Genomic DNA, 20,806 nt, shown 5'->3' on the forward strand with positions numbered 1-20,806 from the left:
ATTAGCTTCAGGCGTGATTATCCCAGAATCTTTCTGCACAATGAGGAACACACTATGTTAAAAGATGGCAGTCGATGGCAGAAACACTTTGCTATTGAGAAGGATAAAGTCACTAGTAACCAATGATTTTAAGTATCCTTTACTGGATATATATACTTATTTACAAATTGACTTTTTTTGTGAGCTTTGCTTGTAATGTAAAGGTTGCCTGTCTTCAGAGAAAAATTTTTTTTTTTAATAGATGGTTCTTTTTTTTAATTTTTCCTATTTTTCCTTCCCTTGGCAGCTTGCCTTATTATTCAGCATTTGGTAAGCATACCTCTTTTGCAAATAGTGGGAATTAGCTAAAAAAGTTTGATTGGTACAGGTGACTAAAATATCAGATTAAGTCTCTGATTGTATGAATCTTACTGTTTGGTCTGATTTGCCTCGACTGTTCTTGTAACTCTTATTGGATATTTTGGCTGAGAATTTCTGATGTTTCATTTGGATTGCCTTATACATAGGGTGTTAAGTTCTAGGTTCCTTTAGTACAAATCTCTGCAGTAATTCAGAGAATACTTAATTTTGATTTTAAAATGGTTTGAGAAAATAGCATGCATGTTATGATGTATGTGGTCTAATACCATCATACTATCTCTGTAGAGCAGATGAATTCAGTTGAAAAATATGTTTTAAAATGTTGCTTTCCCCTTAATTTGCTGTAAATTTAGTGATGAGCATCTGAAACATACACATTTAATCCCCTGAAATTTCAAAAGGCATTATCTTGTCATACTTCCACAGAAATAAAATACAAGAACAATACTAACAAGACAGTTTTGCTTCTTATGTATTCCTTCTATTCGCTGGTTGTATTGTTCTAAAAAGCAGTACCTCTTGGAGAGTGCCCAGCTGCTCTTGGGGGGTTAAAATCTGCAGTAGCTTTGAGGACATGTACCATGGCAGCTGGCCTTCAATTAATGCCTGTTTGGCAACCTGGCTTGCTTTAGGCTAACCATTTACATTTGGTAATGTTAGTGTACCATAACCTCCCACTGCCTATTTTATTCTGCTGACCACTTTATATGGGAACAGAAGTAGTTCTCATGAATCTTTCCAAAAGTGACTGTTACTGAATTTTGACTATAAGAAAGTGTTTCAACAGTATTTTTTGTGTTCATACACAGAATAAAGAGAGGGACAAGAAAGGCCTATGCTAAGTTTTAGTCCTCCACTGTATTTCTTTTTTTTGGATAAGCCTGAGTAGGTTGTTTTTTTCTGAAACATGCCTTGAGCACTTGTTGGAGAACTACAGTTGTGATTTTTATTAACTAGTTTGGTTGAAGATCACTTTTATCTGAACTTGTGTCTTTAGTAGGAGTACAGCAACATGGTCTTAATTCTCAGTGTTGTTCATCTCCAGAGACTTTATAAACATTTTTTTCTTGCTTTCTCAGTCCATTTACAGCTTAAGAAAAGAGATATTGGGGAAGGTGGGTAACATGTAGACCTCTTGAAGAAGTTCTTCCCAAACCTGGAATTGGGAGTCTGAGATGTACGTGCTGTTTGGGGTCAGGTACTGTCCTTTCACTGGTGAGAAAAGGACCAATGCTTTCTTGGAGGATGACATCCTCCCAAGAAAAGTCCAGCTGGCTGCTGTTATAAGCAGGATACAGACTGGGGGGTTAATGACCTGCAGCATGGAGTGTCTTGTACCCTTCTCCGTTCTCCAGGCAGTCGGCATTGCCAGTGCATGCGATGCACCTTTGAAGCAGAATGCTAAATGTGCACTTATGCAGCTAGGCAGCAGCAGGAACTGTCTTTTAGACAAGGTCAGGAGTTTCTTGGCACTACGCGCTTTTTCAGAACATTTGATTTTTCTTTTTTTAGAAAGATTTCACGTTATTTTTCTCTCCAAACATAATTCTTGATAAAACTTTCATCAGGAGAGACTCTTCAGGTATAGAATAAAACTGCTAGTCAAACTGGGTTGAGAGATACAGACCAGTAGGACATCCTTATAACATACAATTATTCACACTGTTATTTTGACTGATTAAAAATCCTCTGTGCCAAATAATTGGAGAGCAATAGAGTAAACTTAATCTGTTGCATCTTAGAATACTGCCTAAATGTTTCTTCTCCATCTTGGAGCACATTATTCGTTAATCTCTTTTCTAGTAGAAAGAAGCTTTCTTTACTCTTAAAAGAATAAAGGATAAAATACCCAGGCATGACCGTTTTGACACCCTGTTCTTGGGGTCAGTTTTTTCCTATTTTCAGGGTTTATTTCTCTGAGAAGTCTTGATCAAGACCAAGATCAGTGTTGATAATCAAAGTCTCCTTTCTTCTCTAAAGACAGTAATGATTATAACTTTTTTCCCAACAGAATCATGTCAATATATCTTCTGATTTTCAACATTTTTGCATTACATTGTATTGCATCCCTGTAATTTGGTTGAATTTTTCTTTTTGTAATGAATTTGTCTTAGCTGTAAACAAGATGGAAGAAAATATACAACCTAATGTGGATAGTATCCTTAGTATGCACAGTAGTGGTACCCCTGGCTTGAAGTATGACAAAGAAGTATCCCTCATGTCAGTCTTGTGATCTTGAGTTCAATTAAGGAAGCTCAGTCATTTTTATTTTTGTTTCCATCTGATGGTGGGAGGAATTTATTTTTAACTGTCTCTTCTGAGAAAACAATCAGAATTACTGTGTTCTTTCTCAGCTTTTGCCCGAAGGAGAGTTTCTTAACAAAAGCCATGTACTTGCATTTGAACACATATCGCTGTATTGGCAGGTAAGCAAAGGTATCCAATTTTCCTGAGCAACAAAATACTTGATTACAGGTCTAATGATAGTTTAAGAGGTGTTTTCAGATGTGCTGAAATCAAGGACTTGAAGCAGATGAACTTAATTATCTTTGTGAATATTCACAATCACATTACGTGCTTTAAATGTCACATTTGGAAATAGTGCCTCATTGCTAGTTAATTAACAATAATTACTCAAGGTAGTACTTATGTTTCTGGAATTTCTTACCCACTGTGAAAAATGTACTTTGCTGCTAAAGGTTTAGCAGTATAAAAAACAAAATTTACTTAACTCAGTCTTTAAAGTGTTACTGTTGCTTAGGCCCTCTGTACTTTTTATCTTGAGCATTGCTGCATGGAGAATCAGTTATTCCATTCCATTTGCTCTGCTACATCTGGGCAGTGTTTCTAACATATGAATCATGCTGTATGTAATATTTTTTCTTTTTAAAAAAAGCAAGCAGTTGATTTTTTATTTTTTTTTTTTAGCAGAATAAGAAGACAGAAGCAGTAGCAAATTAGACTGGCAGTCTAGATCCATCATGAGGTGTTACAAAGGTGTGATGACATCTTCAGCTGAAGAAATATGGCTTATGATAATACTAGAAGAGTTTTTTCAGTCACAGCACTTGTGCTTAGTGTGTTTTTCTCTCTGTAAGGGTGGCTTGTCTTGGCAAAGAGCATTATACAACCCAAGATAGCTTACACTGCAACCAAAAAAACCCCCTCATAGATCCTAGAAAATCCTCCCTATTTCTAGTTTCCAGCTTCCTTCTTCCATCTTTCTTCTCTGCTTTTCATGTAGAAACTTAATTGAAATGTCAGAGGATTCCCTTCAAGTTTTTTCCCTTAAAAAAATAAATCTTTCTTCAATGATGGTAGTCTCTTTGTTTGCAGCAGCACAGTTTACATATGCTTGTGTGCATACATATATTAATATATATATTTCATAATAATATTTTTCTGTAAAGTACATTAAATGCTTTACAATAAAGTTTTTAATTTGTGACAGCACTTACAACATGCTAAACAGATGTTTGAATTCTCAGACATCAATTTAAAGCTAATTCAGAGAACAGCAAGAAAAGCTACTAAACTTTAGAAACAGTCATGAAGATTAATTAAACTAATTATCTCTGCTTTGTGCAGTAGAAGTGGAGAAAACTGCAGGTACATGAAGGCATAACCAAGGCAGTGATGAATATTGTTTGGAGTGGTAAAAGTATTTTAGTGATGGCAACACAAATGGAGAAGAAGCTGAGTGATAGGAAGCCGAAATAATAACATTAATCTGATTGTGGAAGGGTCTTCAAAGTGTTATGTGAAAATACTGTTGGAAGTGGTAAGCACTTCATTGGGGAAACTTCCCAGTAATAATTTTTCAGTTGTAGAATGACTTGAAGAAAACAAGCTTTTCACAACTAACAGGTTTTGATTTTAAGTGTTTGGAGAACATCATCATAGACCCATTCTAACTGGTAATGTTCTGAATGTCCAAAAGCTTTCACATAACACTTACTGCTTAATTTTTTCCCCACCATTATACATGAAGGACTCTTCTCTTTTTCTTTGTAAGGACTGATGAGAAATCTGCTTTTGAGTATCTCAGTACAGAGCCTGGTTAATCAAAAAACTTGATATGCAGCTGCTGACATTATGATTGTTTATTTTAGAAATTGTTCATTTTTATGTGCTTAAATAGGAATTAAATACTCTTGAAAAATATGTTCAAAACTGGTCACTAATTTCCTTACATTTTTGTTAATATGCAGAAGCCTGTAATGCCACTAGAATTTTCAAGTAACCCCAACCCAAAATATTTACATTAACTTTTAATTTTTAAATTATTCATTCTGTAGTTCTACAGTGATAGTGAAGTAAATGCAATGAAATACTTAGAGTAGTGAAGTAACACTTCCTCTAGGTGTGTCATACAGCAGTGAGAAATGCTGAACTAAATTCTACTTGATGTGAGATTGTACTGTGGTAGTGCCAAGGAGCCGAGCACCCTGGGACCTATGACGGAAGTTACTTCGGGTTTATGTGCATGTTTCAGTGCTGCACTGCATAGAGCAATCGAGTCAGCTTGGGTGCTAGAAGCTGCAGAGCAGGGTTGGTGTGATGCCCTCATGAGCTAGGTAGTTATTCCTCTGGGGTGAGGTTAAGAGTGGCATCATGTCTCATGGTACCACTGCACTGATGTGATGGTTGTGTAGGTTGGCACTACGTGAAGGTAGTCAGAAGCAGCCTGTACTGATAAAATTATTATGCATTATTGCTTGCTAAAATGAAGTGTGTTCATCAGGCTTTAGGAAAAAAAGAAGTGGGAGGGGCAGTGGTGTGTAATCTTACAAATATCTAAATATTACATTTGCTTATATAGTTAAAAATAACTTAATTGGGTCCTATATAAATGCCAGGCAATGTTTGTAAGTATCAGCATGTTCATATCTGCTCCTTGATAACTCTACATTGCCATTGCTTCATGGTTTCATGTCAACTTCCAAATAGGAGAAAGCTAGTTTTTAACCTGGTTCTAGATTTGTAGTATGGAGTATTATTATTTTCATTTCCAGCTTCAAAGGTATGCTCTTATACCAGCTGTAAAATGAAAGTTAGTAATACTGTCTCCTTAATATGACAAAACCACAATAATTATGCAAGCTTTTTACTTAATTTCTAAACTATTACTATAGAGTAATATAGTCGATACTTTTTAAATACTCAGAAATGTACAAGTTATAGATGCTTTCACCCACACTTTTATAGCAGGACTTCTCACTTGAGCTGTACTACTAGTTTAAATTTAAAAAATTAGTTACATATGGAAAATAGCTTTGAAACATTTGAACTACAGTAATTATAATCCCTCTTTAGGGCATAGCTTCTTGTATCTTAAATTGCTATCATTTTTCTCACCATGTGATAGCCAGGTAAAGTAAATGCACAATTTTTAGATGCTACTCAGCTTTAAGGAAAAAAAAAATCATGTGTGTGGTTTTTTTTTTAATTAATATTGAGGCTGTGTTTAATGTTGTTGAATCTATTATTAAAGTAAACAGCCCCCTAATCTATTAATAAAGAAAAGGCTATTTATCAAAGTCTTTTGAAGGATGTGAAAGAAATAGCTAGCCGTTCTTTCAAGTTTATATTTTGAATCTTAAAATTTGATGCAAACTGTTCTGCTTTGTATTGATGAAAAATACAGTCAAAGATCTGTTGTTCAACTTCAGGTTGGCTATATCACTGTACTACATTATAGGAATGTAAGCGAACATAGAAAACCCTCTCTGCTGACTAGATGTATGTTAGGTTTGCAAATTGCCTAACAATGCCCTTTGGGATAAAGGCCTTCATGAAATCATTGTCAATAACTTCCTGCTCGGTTGACTTATGTAATAAGGTATTCTTCAAGATTTCACAGGGGAGAGATTAAATGTTATAAAGTACAGAAACTCCGTAGGGCAATCTAAATTATGTTATAGGAACCAAACTATTACAAAGAGGAATATTAAACATATTTCCAATCTTCTGTTTTTTGTCATATGAATGCCAGGCCCCTTTCTGACTAATGGATTGCATAGATATGCAAAGGAGAAATAACAAAAGCTAATCAGTTTTGTTTTATGTAAAGCTGTTAATATGTAGATACTTGAGTTCCCTCAAAAAAAAATATCTGAGTATTCTAATGATGCATGTTGACGTTGTGTAAATTGCTTGGAGAAGAGGAGCTGCTGTAATCACTTCACTTGAGAAGTGAATATACTTAAAAAGAAAATAGGATGACACAGCCAATGTTGTACATCTGCGCTAAAATTACTGTGAATTAGTTAAGTCTCAGTTAACCTGAGACAGTTGGTGTAACGTTGGTGGGGGCTTTACCAACTAGGGAAACAAACCAAAACTGTACCTCTCTCTTTAGTGTAGAGACACACGGATGTGAAGAGCAGGAATCAGTGCAATGGCTCCATCATGCTGGATATAAATGTGGAAGTTAAATATTTTTGTCTGTAACATGAGGGAAGCTGGAAGGGAAGGTGAGACTTCTGTCAGTCACAGTAAGCTTTTTGGCATACTTACCAGCCCTGCAACTGTGCAGTGTCCCACCAGTGGGCCAAGGAATAGTTATGGCGATGCGGCACTGGGTGGAGAAAACTGAGTTGTGGTGTGTGTTTGGAGGGAAATTGCAAAAAAAATTTTTAAAATAGGCAAGTTGTTTTACAACTGGCTTGTTTCCTAGATAGCCACTGCAGAGCAGGATTGTCTCTACTACATTTAAATGTCAGGAATATGCCGCGGGAATCTCTTTTGTGTGTGCTGCTGCACATTAAAGAAAACCTAGGCTCTGTGGAAGACAGCCATCCCCATCTGGGGTGCAAACTGTTTGCTTTGAGTCAGCAGCTCTTATAGGAGGCACTGAATATCCTAGGAGTCAAATGTGAACCTTTGAGAAATCCCAAGGTCTTTGGGCATCTGCCTCCTACACTTCCAAATACTAGAGACACTCCTTGTGAGTGGCCAGGAAATGCAAACATCCTTAATGTAGTAATCACTTGTATCTCAGCATGTTACTCATTCTGTGATGCTCTTCAGCTTCCAGGATTTAACAGTATTATTCACAGACTTAATTCTGGATAAAATCTGCCTTCAGCCATCCAGTGGAGACCCACCTGAGCAGGAATTCCTGCGGCAGAGAGATCTGAACCTGGTGCTGATCTCCCTAAGAGGAATCATCAGCGAGGATTATGGTAGGCAGCTCTGTGCTTGGAGTTGTTGTCTGGAGGCTCTTTAGTTTACATAGGAAATACACACTTCCAATTCACTTGCAACAATTCAATGTGTGTTTTAGACGGCATAATATTCACAACATACATAGCAGCTTATTCCAGGGGAAGCCGGAGACCAAACCTTGTACCCAGAGACCTTTGTCACTTGAACCATAAACTTCCTGTATGTTTTCCCTGTTACTTTCCCCAGTTCTTAGAGACACATAAAAATCATAATAGCTCGGTAATGGTACAAACAATTGTTATAAAGCAGTATGTTTTCCACCTGAAAAATAGGAAAGATTCTTAGTTTGGGCGACCCTCGTATAACTTGAACAAGTGGAGGCTCCTATATTGTACATACATCCTGCTAAATAACATCTTATGGAGAAAAATCTTGAAAAGACCTCAACCAAAGTTTACCCCTGTAGCCTTCAGGCTAGGTGTATTATTCAGAACAGTGTAAAAATATCCCATGTAATTTTAAATAGCCTATCAAAATAAATTACCTTTTTTGTGCTCTCTTGTTGTCCTTGCTAAACTGATTCTAGTACAAAGTTATCTCTGCTACAACTAAAGTTTAGTCTTATCCTCAGTGTCACTTAATCAATCTGCTTGTTGTATTTCTCAAACTGTATTCCACTCTGGGAAATGAAAAAATCTGCTCTTACTTCAAGACCTTTACTGCAAGAACTTAATCCAATAGTGGGCTTGCAGCCATCTTTTCTCTTCACCCCTGTTTCTGAACTCCTGCAGGATAAGTCTATTTCTTTGGAAATGAATCAAGCTGTTAAAGTTGCTCTGCTGCCAGGTGGCTCTGATATTTCTTCCTCTGAAGGTAAAGATCATTCCAGCTTGTTTCTAATTGTGTAATACAGTTTCAGTAAAATGCTACTACAAGCTGTGGTGGGCAGTCCTGAGTTAATTATTCATCTGGATATTGAAATATGTAGCCAAAATCAAATATCTTCAAATCCATGATAACATGGATCCTACACCTTAATATATGTTCAACTTTTTGCAGTTGCCAGTGTGTCTAGATTTGTATCGTTTTCAGAGGTTGTAGCTTCCTTGCCTTTTAGAGAGACAAACTAGTGCTGTGTGTAATGTGACCGATTCACTTGCCTTCACATGAGGTCTTGGAACTGCAGAGTTTATGCTGAAACCAGCGGTGGAGGGAGCTACGTAGTAGAGAGGATGCTGAACTGGTCTGAGGAGCTGGCATCTCTGGCAAAGGGTATTTGCTGCCAGCTACACTGCTGGCCCACAAGTGTCTTGCTGGCCTTTAAAGGGCTCTTAGCCAACAGGGCTATATTTAGAGTGGTCCGATATCAATGAAAAGCAAATTTTCCCAAATCTTGGAACAGGGGAAAGAGGAAAGATGCTGCTCTTACTTCTATTGCATCTCCATTCTTTTAGAATCTCTCCTTTTTAAGAACAAAGAACTGGGAAAAAACTAGCTGTCTGCCAAAATAAAAGTCAAAAGAAGGATCAGTGTATTTGGAGATCTTGATCTCATTATGTGAAGAATTTATGCTGCAAACAGCTGCAATTTTCTAGTGTCTTTTAAAATGATACATGCAATATAAAACATTCTAACAATCAAATATGTGCTTTTGCAGAAGGAATCAATGTGTTTTGAAAGTCTATCAGTGTAATTTCCCTGAAGTTTTTAAATGAGCAGACAAGATAAAATCGTTTCAGGAGAATTTTATTAACAATAATGTTTTGGTTTCAAGGAAGGAAACTAGAACTGTGAAGATTTCACTTGGCAATGTAGGAAAAAATACATAAAAGTAACAAAAATAAACATGTCAGTTTTCTCTCAACTTTAATGCTGTAAAGAAATGTAACCAATAAAAAATGCTAGCAACTGCACAATGATTGTGTTTTGAACAGATTTATACCATAGGTTCTAACCAACATAGGAGTTAAAGCTCTAATATGTATTACCAGAAACTAAGCTGCTTTTTCACACCATTCTTAGTCCCTGCCCACTTTGATTATAGTTTAAATAGATGATAAAATTTGATAGTTCTCTGGTAGTTCAACATGTCTCCTCAATTTTTAGTTTATATCCCCCGCTGGGATGGCAGTCATTCTTGTAGAGAAATTCAGATGATGTCTAAGGAACACTGAAATGTGTTAGTGCTTCTCTTCGTTGCCTGGAAGTATTTTTAAACAGCAAGATCATCTTACTGAGCTTGTTTTAATATTTTTTTATTTTAGTGGGGGTGGAACCTGTTCTGCTAGTACTGTTCATTAAACAAGTAAGATATATAGCTCCTGCTGTATTTAATTTGTTGAAACTCATTTTGTCACTTTTTTTAAATGTGCCTTGTATTCCACTGTGATACTAAAAATAAATGCATATTTGAAACTTTTAGCCCTCAGCCCTGTTTAAAAACACAAAACTTGTCTGTCACAGACACTGTACATGTGTAAACTTTGTGCCCCTAAAACTCAAAGCTTGGTGCCATATCTTAACTAGATGTTCACTGGAAATGCTACAAAACAATGAAATGAAGTCAGATGGTCCATGATAAGTGTTATGAAACCCATTTTAAAAAAACCAAAGCCGCCCAAAATCCCCTCAAACAAGGAACTGTAGATTGGTTTTACTTCCAAGTGAATATCAGAGTACTCCATCATTTAAAAATACTCTGAAGTTTCATTTTAAAAACATGTCTTTATAAAGATTACTTCAAATTTAAAAGCCTTTTGTTTAAATAGTGATCAAAGATCTTAAGAATTAAAGCAGATATTGATCCTTAAAGTATTATGACACTTAAAAAGTTAGAATGCTGCTTTGTCTTGCCCTTTAATGTGGTATTTAACATCAGGCATGTGCAACACATGGGATACTCTTTCATTTGTAGAATCTAGAATTGTCTATGCTATTTTATAATACTGTTGTCACTATTTTAAGTGCATAAGTAGTTCTAGTTTTTCCAGGTATTGTTTAAACAGTGTGTATATATAGATATTTAGTACTTTGACTCTGAAACATGTATTTTGAGTTGGCTGGGGAAAAATTTTTTACTTCTAAAGGGTGTGGAATAATTTATTCCTGAGGGAAGATGCACTGGTTCCAAGTCTCACCTCCCTCCTGCCTTCAGCCTGTAATTATCAGAGTTGAAAAATCAACTACTGTTGAAGTTAATCAATTTTCATTTATTTTGGGTGAGAGGTTCAAAGCTGAAGTACCTTTATAACAAATTATAAGCCAAAGGTTGCACAGTAGCAATCATACTTCAATAATGTAATGATACTCTAAAAATATAATTTAGTAGGTGGTAGTATTGTCTTAAGTTTGTGATTACTGGATCCTTGGGAACACAGATTACTTCTAAGGGATCCATAAAAAGCAATTAAGAAAAGTGCGTTACTTGACGGTTGGTCTAAGGTAGCTGCATAGTCTGTGTCCCCGCTGGGGGTTTCTTTCAGTTCTCGAAACTGAAACAGATTGAAACCCACTTTAGTATTGCTTTTTTTGGAGATGCTGTTGATTATCGCTGCTTAATAGCACATTCTCTAACAGTACCCTTTTAAAACGGTATTTGGTAACAAAATATCTGGCTGTTGTTCCCCTGAACCCCTTTCCTGAGCGGTGCCTGTGTCCGTTCCTTCCCTGCTCGTCCGTAGGAAGACGTGTCTGGTCTGTGTTCAGCCGCAAGTCACTCGCGTTGTGATGTGGCTGTGCTGGTGCATGGAGAGAGGATGCCGCTCTGTAAGCATCGTGTGTGCTGCCGTGTCACAACACGCTGGGGCCCAGACAGCTCTCTCTGACACATCTCCTGTCTTTGAAACTATTCATCTGTCACTTCACTGGGGCAGAGCCACGTCGGAATAACTGCTAGATTAGCCTTGTAAGTGCATCTGAAATAACGCAAACTTTTGGCAGGGATGACTTACTCTGATTTTGAGGGAAATGATCTTTCTGGTGGAAAGTGAAGCAAAGGTTAGAGAATCTCTAGACTGAAAAGAGAAGCTATTTTCAGTGCCTGAAGGTGAAGAATCACTATGTATTTAATAAATGTAAAAGTCATTTTGCAATATTTTTCCAGAACCAAATGCTTATCAGGTGGTCATAAATATATTGTCTAATTGTTCTTAACTGCATAATTATACTATATTTGTATGAAACTGCTAATTCCTTAATCAGAAATTAATAGTGGTGTTAATATTCCCTCAGTTAGGAGGATAAGTTATAGTAGATGCTATAACATTGAGACATTAAAATCCAAGTTTTCAAACTCAATCTAAAGCTTAAAGTTTATTAACCCCCTACCCTCAACTTCCATTGGCATTAATGACTCTTGTAAGTGCCAACACATCTGGAAATTGGACCACTTGGATCTTAATTCTTACATAAGCAAGCAGAAGGTTAACAAACTTTAAAATTGCAAATAAAAGAGCTAAAATGAGGATGATGTAGTTATTTTGAATTAGAATACCTCTTTTTGGTGAGAATTGCTTTCCTCTCTTTAAAATGATGGTATGACTTGTAATGAAGTAGCTTTACTCTTGAAGTTAAACATTATAATGGTCTTTTAATGGCACCTTAATGGCACCTCTGAGGACTTGCACTGAAATAATTTTACCTTCTCATAATTGCACTTCATAATGGACTGTAGCAGCACAATTTAAGGTCTCCTTAATTTTTTCATTGGTTTGTTAAATATAACAAACCCTCTAAGTTACCATTCTGTCAAATAAAGGAGTATTAGATTTTTTTTGATTGTTGTGTTAGGTATATCTCCCACACCTAAATATTTTGTCTGTCTCAGCAATAAAAAGGTAGTAACTGATTTTCATAAAATTTTATCTATATGGCGAAATAACAATAATGTGTATATTGAATTGATTTGCCGTCCAAGAGGAGAATTTCTCATTATACACTCTTTAATTCATGTGTATGTGTGACTCTGAAGCTAGGTGTCATGAAGAAGTAAATTATTACATATCCAGTGCTTATGTTATTCTGTGCAAATAGCCTGAAAGAAAGTGCCTGTTCAGCTATGTTATTTTTGTGAAGCCCAGGTGTTGAATGGAAATAGTTCACTATAAATCTGGCACAACTTCAGCTCAACAGGCACAGCTACAGATATGCCATAATAAAAAGAAAATTTTACAATGAGTTGCTGTGTCATGAAAGCACTCAAATATAACTGCTGTTGAATAACTTTGAAACTTTTTAACTGTGTTTTCATGTAAGTGACCTGGCAGGCCAAGATTTCACCCTGTTCATACTGCAACAGTTTTATTTCCGTTCTTATCACAGAGATGTTAATTTTAGGTAAACATCCTTTATAAACAAAGAAATTCTAATCTGTAGCTTCAGTTTATAGAGGCAGCAGGGCCTATTTCTGAATAATTATGTAATACCCTAGCATTTATTTACTTTAATCAAGCATTTAAATATGTTATTAGTACTCTGATATTTCTTGTTGCAACATCAATGTTTAGCAGCATTTCATCTGGACATGAAATGTGTGTGTGTGTGCGCTATCCAAACAATTGAAAGTGAAGGCCTCCCTCCGAGAGGGTTGTGAAACGCTGGAGGATTGAGCTTGCTTGTGCAGAAACTGCATATAATTAACAGGGAAAGAATATTGAAAACCACTAAATGGAAATAATGTCTTGTCCCAGCTGTCCATCTTGTCTGTCTGTCTGTAATTCCAGATATGAAGAACATCCAAGAAATAGGAATTCACTAGTGTCCATGTTTTCTTTACTTTTTCCATTTACGAATGAAGGGGATGGAAAAAATGTTATTTGCAGGTGAGATTAGTATGGCCTGAGAAAAATATGGCATGTAGGGTAAAACTTTAGCTTTTGATACAATGGCAATATATAATTTACAAATTCTCTAATAGAAATGTCTATGAAATGTTTATATCAGTCTTGTTCAGTCTCTTACCATTACTTTTTTTTTTTTAATAATTTACATCTTTCTTAAGAGTTCTGTTTGCCAGTTTTCACTTGAAAGGCTCCCATGGAGGCTACATTAATTATTTATATTGGCAAAACCCCAACCAATTTGTATACTTTAAAATTATTTATGTTTTCAGTTTTGATTGGCTGATCAGATTTTCCTTGTGCTACAAGTTAGCTTTTGAAGTATGGAATCGTTAGGTGTATTTCCAAGAGTAGATGGCCAACAAACAAGCTTAGGTTAAGTGTAGTAGCTCTCGTTATTAAAGCTTTACCAAGAACATTCCCTTATTGTATATAATCAGATGGATAGCTCTTGCCATAGTGGTGTGGGGGTTTTGTTTTCTTTTTACAGAATTCTATTTTACTTCTCTTGTTTCTCCCTTTGCCAGCTGAAAATGTCAGTGTTTTATCTTAGTCTATTAGTGTTTTCTTAAAATCATTTTATAGGATGCTGGCAGCTCAAAGTACACTTTTGGTTAGGTTTTTATTTTCCTGTTAATGGCAAAACCACCCAAATGAAGCTTCACGATTAACAATTGTGGAGCCTTCCTTGGGGAAAGGACTGCTGTGTTTCTGTGGGAGGGAAGATTAAAATAAAACACACCAAATAATTGGAAATGTATTTCATAGGCATGCTTAGTATGTTAGTGCTGCCTCCTGAAGCTAAATGTAGTGCTTGTACTTAACTCAGCCTTTGCTGGATTCACCAGGATTAAAGCTTGTTGACATGTTTGCAAATCAGTTTTCATACCACCGACTAGTTTCTAGTAGTACTGCTAACTTGGTTAGCAGTATGCTTCTAGTATTATAACTTAAAATACTTCTGCCTGGATAAATCCCCCTACAAAATAAGAGCTATCTTAAGGTCTAATGTACTGTTCTTTTTTTTTTTTTTTTTTTTGTAAAAGAGAAGATTTTCCACCTCATTGGTTTGATAAATGTACTGGAAACTTTTTAATATTAAAATTTTTGGTAAAAAAAAAAAAAATTAAGTGAGACCTTATGCTGGCTGTCTCAGCTAATTAAATTTGCAACTTTCCATTCTCCTTGTTTCTACAGTAGTGAGGGTAGTCTAGTAATAAACTATCCAAATACAAACTCTTACTCAGATATTAAAGCAATAATAAAGTTTTCTCTTTTCTATCAGTTACTAGTCCTGTGCTTTGGATTACTAAGATAATCGTGTTTTGAGTTACATCTGCTGCAAGAAGAAAGCTAGTGGAAATCTGTAAGTGCTTGCTCAAATGACAGCATTGATATATACTTCTTACACCATGTCTAGATTAGGAAGATGGATGTCATTTAAAATATGTTCCCTAGCACACTTCTAAACATTCCTGGAGCAAGTGTTCAACACATCTGAAAATACGTTAGCTTTATCTAGCTTTACAGAATCCTGCTGAAAAACTCTTTTTTGGCACACTTGGTTTACAAATTAAGGTGGTATGCCCAAAATGTCATCAATCATAGTCTATATAACAATCTGAACATCCATTTACATCCTTCATAATTGTATGAAAATAAGTTTATTAACACTTACAGTTTGTACCCTAAGCTAGACCTTAGCTCTTAGTTTTTACACAGTTTAACTACATGTTTAGACAAAAGAGTGCAAAGACAGTGATCCATTTTGTAATTCTCCTTTCAACAAGTTTTACCTTCTACTAAAACTATAATATTTAGCTCACTGTTTTAAGAAGACATGAATTGAAACCGCAATGAAACATTCTAAATCTTCCTATAGTTACTCCAGGAATTTATACATATTACATTACATACCCATTCAAGATCTGATTTTTTTTCAATCATGCAGTGGCTGGAGAGGCTTAGGCACACCTACCAACTCTAATGCTTGACTACTTATTGCTTTTCAGCTATTTGTTGCTTTTTTACTGGCTTTCTCTTGCCTCAGTTCCTATGAATAAAAGAATGTACCTGTTTGTGAGTGACTTCTTATCCTTACTGCTGTTGGTTAGCGATACCCAAGGGGCACTTTTAACTCTTGCAGTCCTGCCCAAAGCTGCACTTCATCCAAGTGGGGAACCTGAAGAAGCAGCAGCAGCAAATACCTTTTTTTAATTTTTCCATGGGACTACTGTTGTCCGGTGCATTGACTTTCGAAGAACTAAACTACAGTTAAACTACAGTTCTGAGCCTGCTTTGCAAACTAGGAATGACACAATTTTCTGTAGATTGTGTGGGGCTTCCTTCTTTACTGTATTTATTAGAAATTACAGTATTTAGATATTGATGAGATAGGAAAAGCAGTATGGTTCGGGGAGTACCATTCTCTTGAATCTATGTGTGTTAGCAGATATGACATGTTCAATTTTCAGAGATGAATTCAGTTCTGCAGTTAAAAAAAAGAAAACAAAAATCAGGTTTTTTTCTCCTTGAAACACAGCAGGGAGCAATGTTATTCCAAAAAGGGAAAGGAGAGGGTCATGTCTCTTCAATTTCACAAGTCTGTGAGCAACCTGAGCACTCTTTGGAAGGGAGCAGCATATGTTCTAGTCAAAGCATAGTAATTCTTCATGCTTCCTGTAACTCAGTACTATCCCACATCATCCTTGAACAGGGCTGTTTCTTAAATGCCATCTTTGTATTTAGATTAGTCGAGAAGTTGGAAATGATTTCTTGCTGTCGTTCATGTAGTAGGAGCCATTCACAGAGGAAGTTTGTAATTACAGAAGAATGGCACAACTTGGTTAAATTGAGGGAGAAGAGTTCTGTTATTTTAGTATGGATGTTATGTTGGAATTCACTTGAATTGATCCATTAAAAAAGTTTTAAATTTTGTTATGCATGCTCCAGAAATTAATTTCTTGTTTGGTTTTATTGATCGGCTCTGCTGTAGTTCCTTCATGCATGCAAATTCAAAATGCGTACAACTTAATTCCTGATACTTGCTTCCAACCTCTAATTTATCACAATTGAATCATTGTTCTTGGGTTCATTGTGCAATTAGTGACTGTCTGTTTGAATAGATGCACCTTTCTCTTTCTAAAAGTAAGGCTGCTATATTTTCTTTTCTGCAATCTAATTTGCTTGGAGTCAAGCATGTTATAGATAATCATAGAATGACAATGGAAGAGACAAGCTCAATTCCGAATTTATCAGTCTTCATATGCTTGGTGAGTTCTCACATTACTTTGGTTACTCTGCTTATGTTGCTGTGACTTTTGTTTCTAGGAATGAATGCCTAGTTTGGATGGTCAGTAAGACAAAAGCCTTTATTTTGTGTCCTATGAGCTGGTCGATAGCATAGCAGACCCCTGAACGTTCTTCTGTGGCTGCTATTTACTTGAGTATCAAGTGCTTACCCTCTCCTGCTTTCTTTTGTGACTTACCAAGAGAGTTTTTATTATCTTCAACCCAAAGTACTTTATTTTCAGGGGCTGTTTTCCTGAAAGCTTTCAGTCAGAAAATAGGATGTGGAAACATATAATCTATAACAGATCTCATCATTATATTGTTTAGTTGCTTACATGATTTATGAACTTTGATCTTGAGGGTGAGGAGGTCTGGTTATATTACCTAAAATGCTGGTTACAGTATTGTCACAATGTTCTTAAGCTATACAGGAAAGCAAGCAACTTCTAAAGCCTTTATTTCCAAATATTATGAAGAATGTGAAAGAGCAATTGAATTACAACATGCCTCAGAGAAAGTAAAAAGAAAATTGCTTTTGTAAAGAAATCTCTAGTATCATTTTGTCACTTAGCTGTTTGTACCTGCCATTTTGGCCCCACATATTATTCCTAGCAGATAACTGTGTAATCACCATACTTTCTATAATGTGAGAGGAAATGAAATGAAAGCAGTTAATGGAAAAGAAATGGAAAGGCAATATTATAAATAGTGAAGTACAGAAGAGTAAGAACTAGTAGTGAAATATGAACCAGCTTGACACATTAAAGCTGATTTTAATAAAATTGGAAAAAATGCAATTAAAGTGTTCATGATACCTTAATGCCAGAAAGGCATTGAAGAAAATACTTGAAAATAACTACCTAATTTCAGAGCTTTGAGTCTTGTCTGTTTATTTCTTTCAAATATTGGAGAAGTCATTAGTTTATAATCGTAGATTTAGGGGAGATAATACAGTAATATGTGCCTTTTTCCTAATAACAGTTGCGTATTTCATTGTTTTCAGGATTCTTTGTAAGGGGAAAGGATGGACCGATTACTGTTTATAATGTAAAACATTGCTTGAATGTGTGGCAATAAGCAGTATTTTCAGAGTAGCAGGCTGAAATGTGTGCTTTTAACTTTTAACTGAGCAATTAAAATCACATCTGCCATCACAAGATAAAAGAACAACCTCAAGTGTAATGAGAATTTAGTATTTCATCTAGAGATAATACTGAATGTCTGTAACATCTGAGTGTTGGAGTTGAGCAACAACACTTAAACCAGTTGATCTCTTGGTAAAAATAATTGAATATAAATCTGTCCTCCTTTCAGACAGATGCATAGTAGTGTCTAGTCCTATAATACTTGATACACGCCTTTAAATGCCTATGAAGGAAGATATATATCTCAGCCTCTGTATTTTGTATTGAACTGTTCCCCCGTCCGAGTAATTTATTATGTACTAATTATGTAAGCCTTTATTCCATGTAGATCTATGAGTTTATTTTATAAATCTTTATTTTACAGGTATTTATTATTAGGTGTGCTTAAAGTTAGCAGCCTTTGGTATTTAAAATACAACTTTCTAATAGTTCTAAGACACTTCTTAAAAACACTTACTTTGAAATTAAAGCTGTAGTTGTTACAACCATGACTTTTTAAATTACAGCGTTGTGGCCTTTGCCTTCAGCCTTAGGCTGTTCTTGGGTACAAAACCTTCTTCTGAGCTCATATGTAGATGCCATTCAGAAGAATGAGTTTGGGATCCTCTTCTTTAAGAGTCTGTAATTCATGTTACTTTTTGGCAGAGAAGGCATAATCAACAACTTCACTCACTTGAAATAAGAAGGTTTTAATGGTCCTAATTCCTAGGGGACTCTCTTGTCCCCTGGTTTGTACCAGGCCCTGAAAAAATTTTCTTTTAAGGCTGAAGTCTGGTGGCTATATTGCAACCTAGTTCTATATTCCTTGCAGAGTTGTCACACTCTAAACTAGTTGATTAGTGTCTGTTTGTTTATTATTTACCTTGGTAATTTAAAGAACATGCTTCTGGGTTCAGGCATCATATTGGATGCTCTTTGGGGATGCAGGTTATTTCATCAACTCTGCTGGTTATGCCCATGCAATCTTTCAGGCTTATTGTTCCATCCTGCTTTAAGCCAGCATATCCAGCATATAGAAAAAGTGAAGAAGGAAAGACTAGAAAGAAATGATTTCCACACAAGTTATTCTTGAAGCGCTTGAGTATCTCAGTTGAAGAAAAACCCTGAAATGCCTTTCATCCTGGTGATTCTGATAATCTGGCATCTGAGTGTTTGGCAGTGAGAGGCAAACTCACATGCAAAGGACTCATCCCTTTGCAACCCCCTTCCTCCCTTTTTTTTAATGACAGTGACTGCCTATACAGAGTGAGCACCAGCTACTGAGTAGACATTAATCTGAAGCTTTGGATGGAGTATATTGGAACTCTCCCTCTAGCCACATTTTCCTCTTGTTATGATTAAGCAGTAGAAATGCTATACCACGGGAATGGGAAACTACTTAAGAGACTCTCTAAGAAAATGCAGACTTGATGGTGGCTTTGTGATGATCCTTGATGGGACTTGAAGCATCTTACCTTGGTAATGAAGGACAGTAGGTTCCCCATTTGTGGGCGTAACACAGTTAACATCTCTGTCACTTCTAGAGACTGAACAGTGTTTGTAACTTGGGACACACACATCCTGTTACAGCTGAGCATTCATAGCTCCCACCTTGTCATAATTTCTTATTTGTACAGAAGGTGCATAGCTTGACCTTTAATTGCCTTGTTTTGGGTTCTGCACGCCCATATCTGTTTCTTGATATGCAACGGCTCACCTTTATATGACTTTCTGTGGGCATGGCTTAATCTCATAAGTGATTGCTGAAGAGCTAACTGTAAATATCAAATACTACTTCTTGCAAATAGCAAGTAGAGCTTCCCTTTTCCTGTGGAAGATGAATATTGAAACTTAAAACTGAAATTATTCTGGGGATGCACTGCACAGTGTCCTCCTTGCAGCAGGGCACACACTAACGTATCAAAGTTACACTGAGCTAAATTCAGCAGATGTGAGACTTGAAGGAAAATCCCAGGCAGGTCATACGGAACCATACCTAGGACTGAATGCACTTGGATGAAGCTTGCAGAGCATTGCCACTGCACAGCAGGATAGGGTCTGCCATCCTCTTCTGCTGCCTTGTTTGATTTCTCTGTCCATTAAGCAGTGTGGCACCTCTTCTGAGAGGTGCAGAAGTGGCACCTCTCAGCATTATTTAAAAGCACATTTGTGGGCTCCAGTGAATTTGCATTGGACTGTATCTTGATGGAGGTCTGTCCTAACTTTGGACTGTCTGCTTGTATTGGGCATAAACTGTGGGGTTTGGTAGCAAGGGCTGCAGGGTTCCCCTGTGCGGGAGGAGGTCATGAGCTGCCCTGTGCTGCTACAGCTGATTTCAGCTCACTCTGAAATGGATGAAAACAATTCACTGTGGGCCAGAACTTCAGAGGAGCAGGTGGTGCCTCTGTTCACGCATACTGAAGAAAAGGAGCAGCTGCTGAGGGCAGAGGACACAAGGACACACATGAGGACACATGAGGATGTGTGTGAGGACACACAGAAGGTGATGGGAGGAGACGGGGAAGAGATGTGTGTCTGCAGAGAAGGAGCAGAGAAGCAGTAAGAAGCAATGAGCAGGGGATAAAAGGAGTGAGACGCAAGGAGAGGCAACAAGAAACCTGTAGGCCCTGACCCCAGCCTCCTGCGATGACTGTTGTCTCGCCAAAGGGATATGGAAGGGGCTGAGCGTAACATCTGGTGAAAACAGGGGAAGCTGGGGTAGGAATAGGGGAGGAGAAGTGTGGGACTGAAGTGGGGCCTGGGGCAGGAAGGTGCTCCCCTAAGTGCTCGTTTCACTCTTGGTCTTTTTTCCTCAATACCTGAACCTGTAATTAGAATTCTATGTTAATTGGCAATAAACTAAGTGAATTTCCTCAGTCAAGATTGCCTTGTCCACGCGGCTCTAATTCCAGAAGGCATTGCAGCACCACCATTGCCTGAGCAAAAAGAGCTGATGGAAAGCATAACAGTGGAGAGAAACGTGGTATTCGGTAACTTGTCCCTTGTGCATGGTCAGTGGTCTCA

At 36.7% G+C, this 20,806-nt stretch overlaps 1 protein-coding gene across 3 annotated transcripts in view; it reads left to right on the forward strand.

Moving 5' to 3' along the window:
• Positions 1-20,806, forward strand: part of WDR25 (WD repeat domain 25) — a 77,008-nt gene that overhangs the window by 21,298 nt on the left and 34,904 nt on the right. For 2 of the 3 annotated variants that reach the window (XM_072865779.1, XM_072865780.1), the window contains exon 3: positions 2,715-2,786. The exons of the other annotated variant lie outside the window; for it this stretch is intronic. In XM_072865779.1, coding sequence (XP_072721880.1) covers positions 2,715-2,786 — 72 coding nt within the window. The remainder of the gene's footprint in view (positions 1-2,714; positions 2,787-20,806) is intronic. 3 annotated transcript variants of the gene reach the window in all.

Source organism: Ciconia boyciana, chromosome 6 (assembly GCF_034638445.1).
Source record: "Ciconia boyciana chromosome 6, ASM3463844v1, whole genome shotgun sequence".
Taxonomy (NCBI): domain Eukaryota; kingdom Metazoa; phylum Chordata; class Aves; order Ciconiiformes; family Ciconiidae; genus Ciconia; species Ciconia boyciana.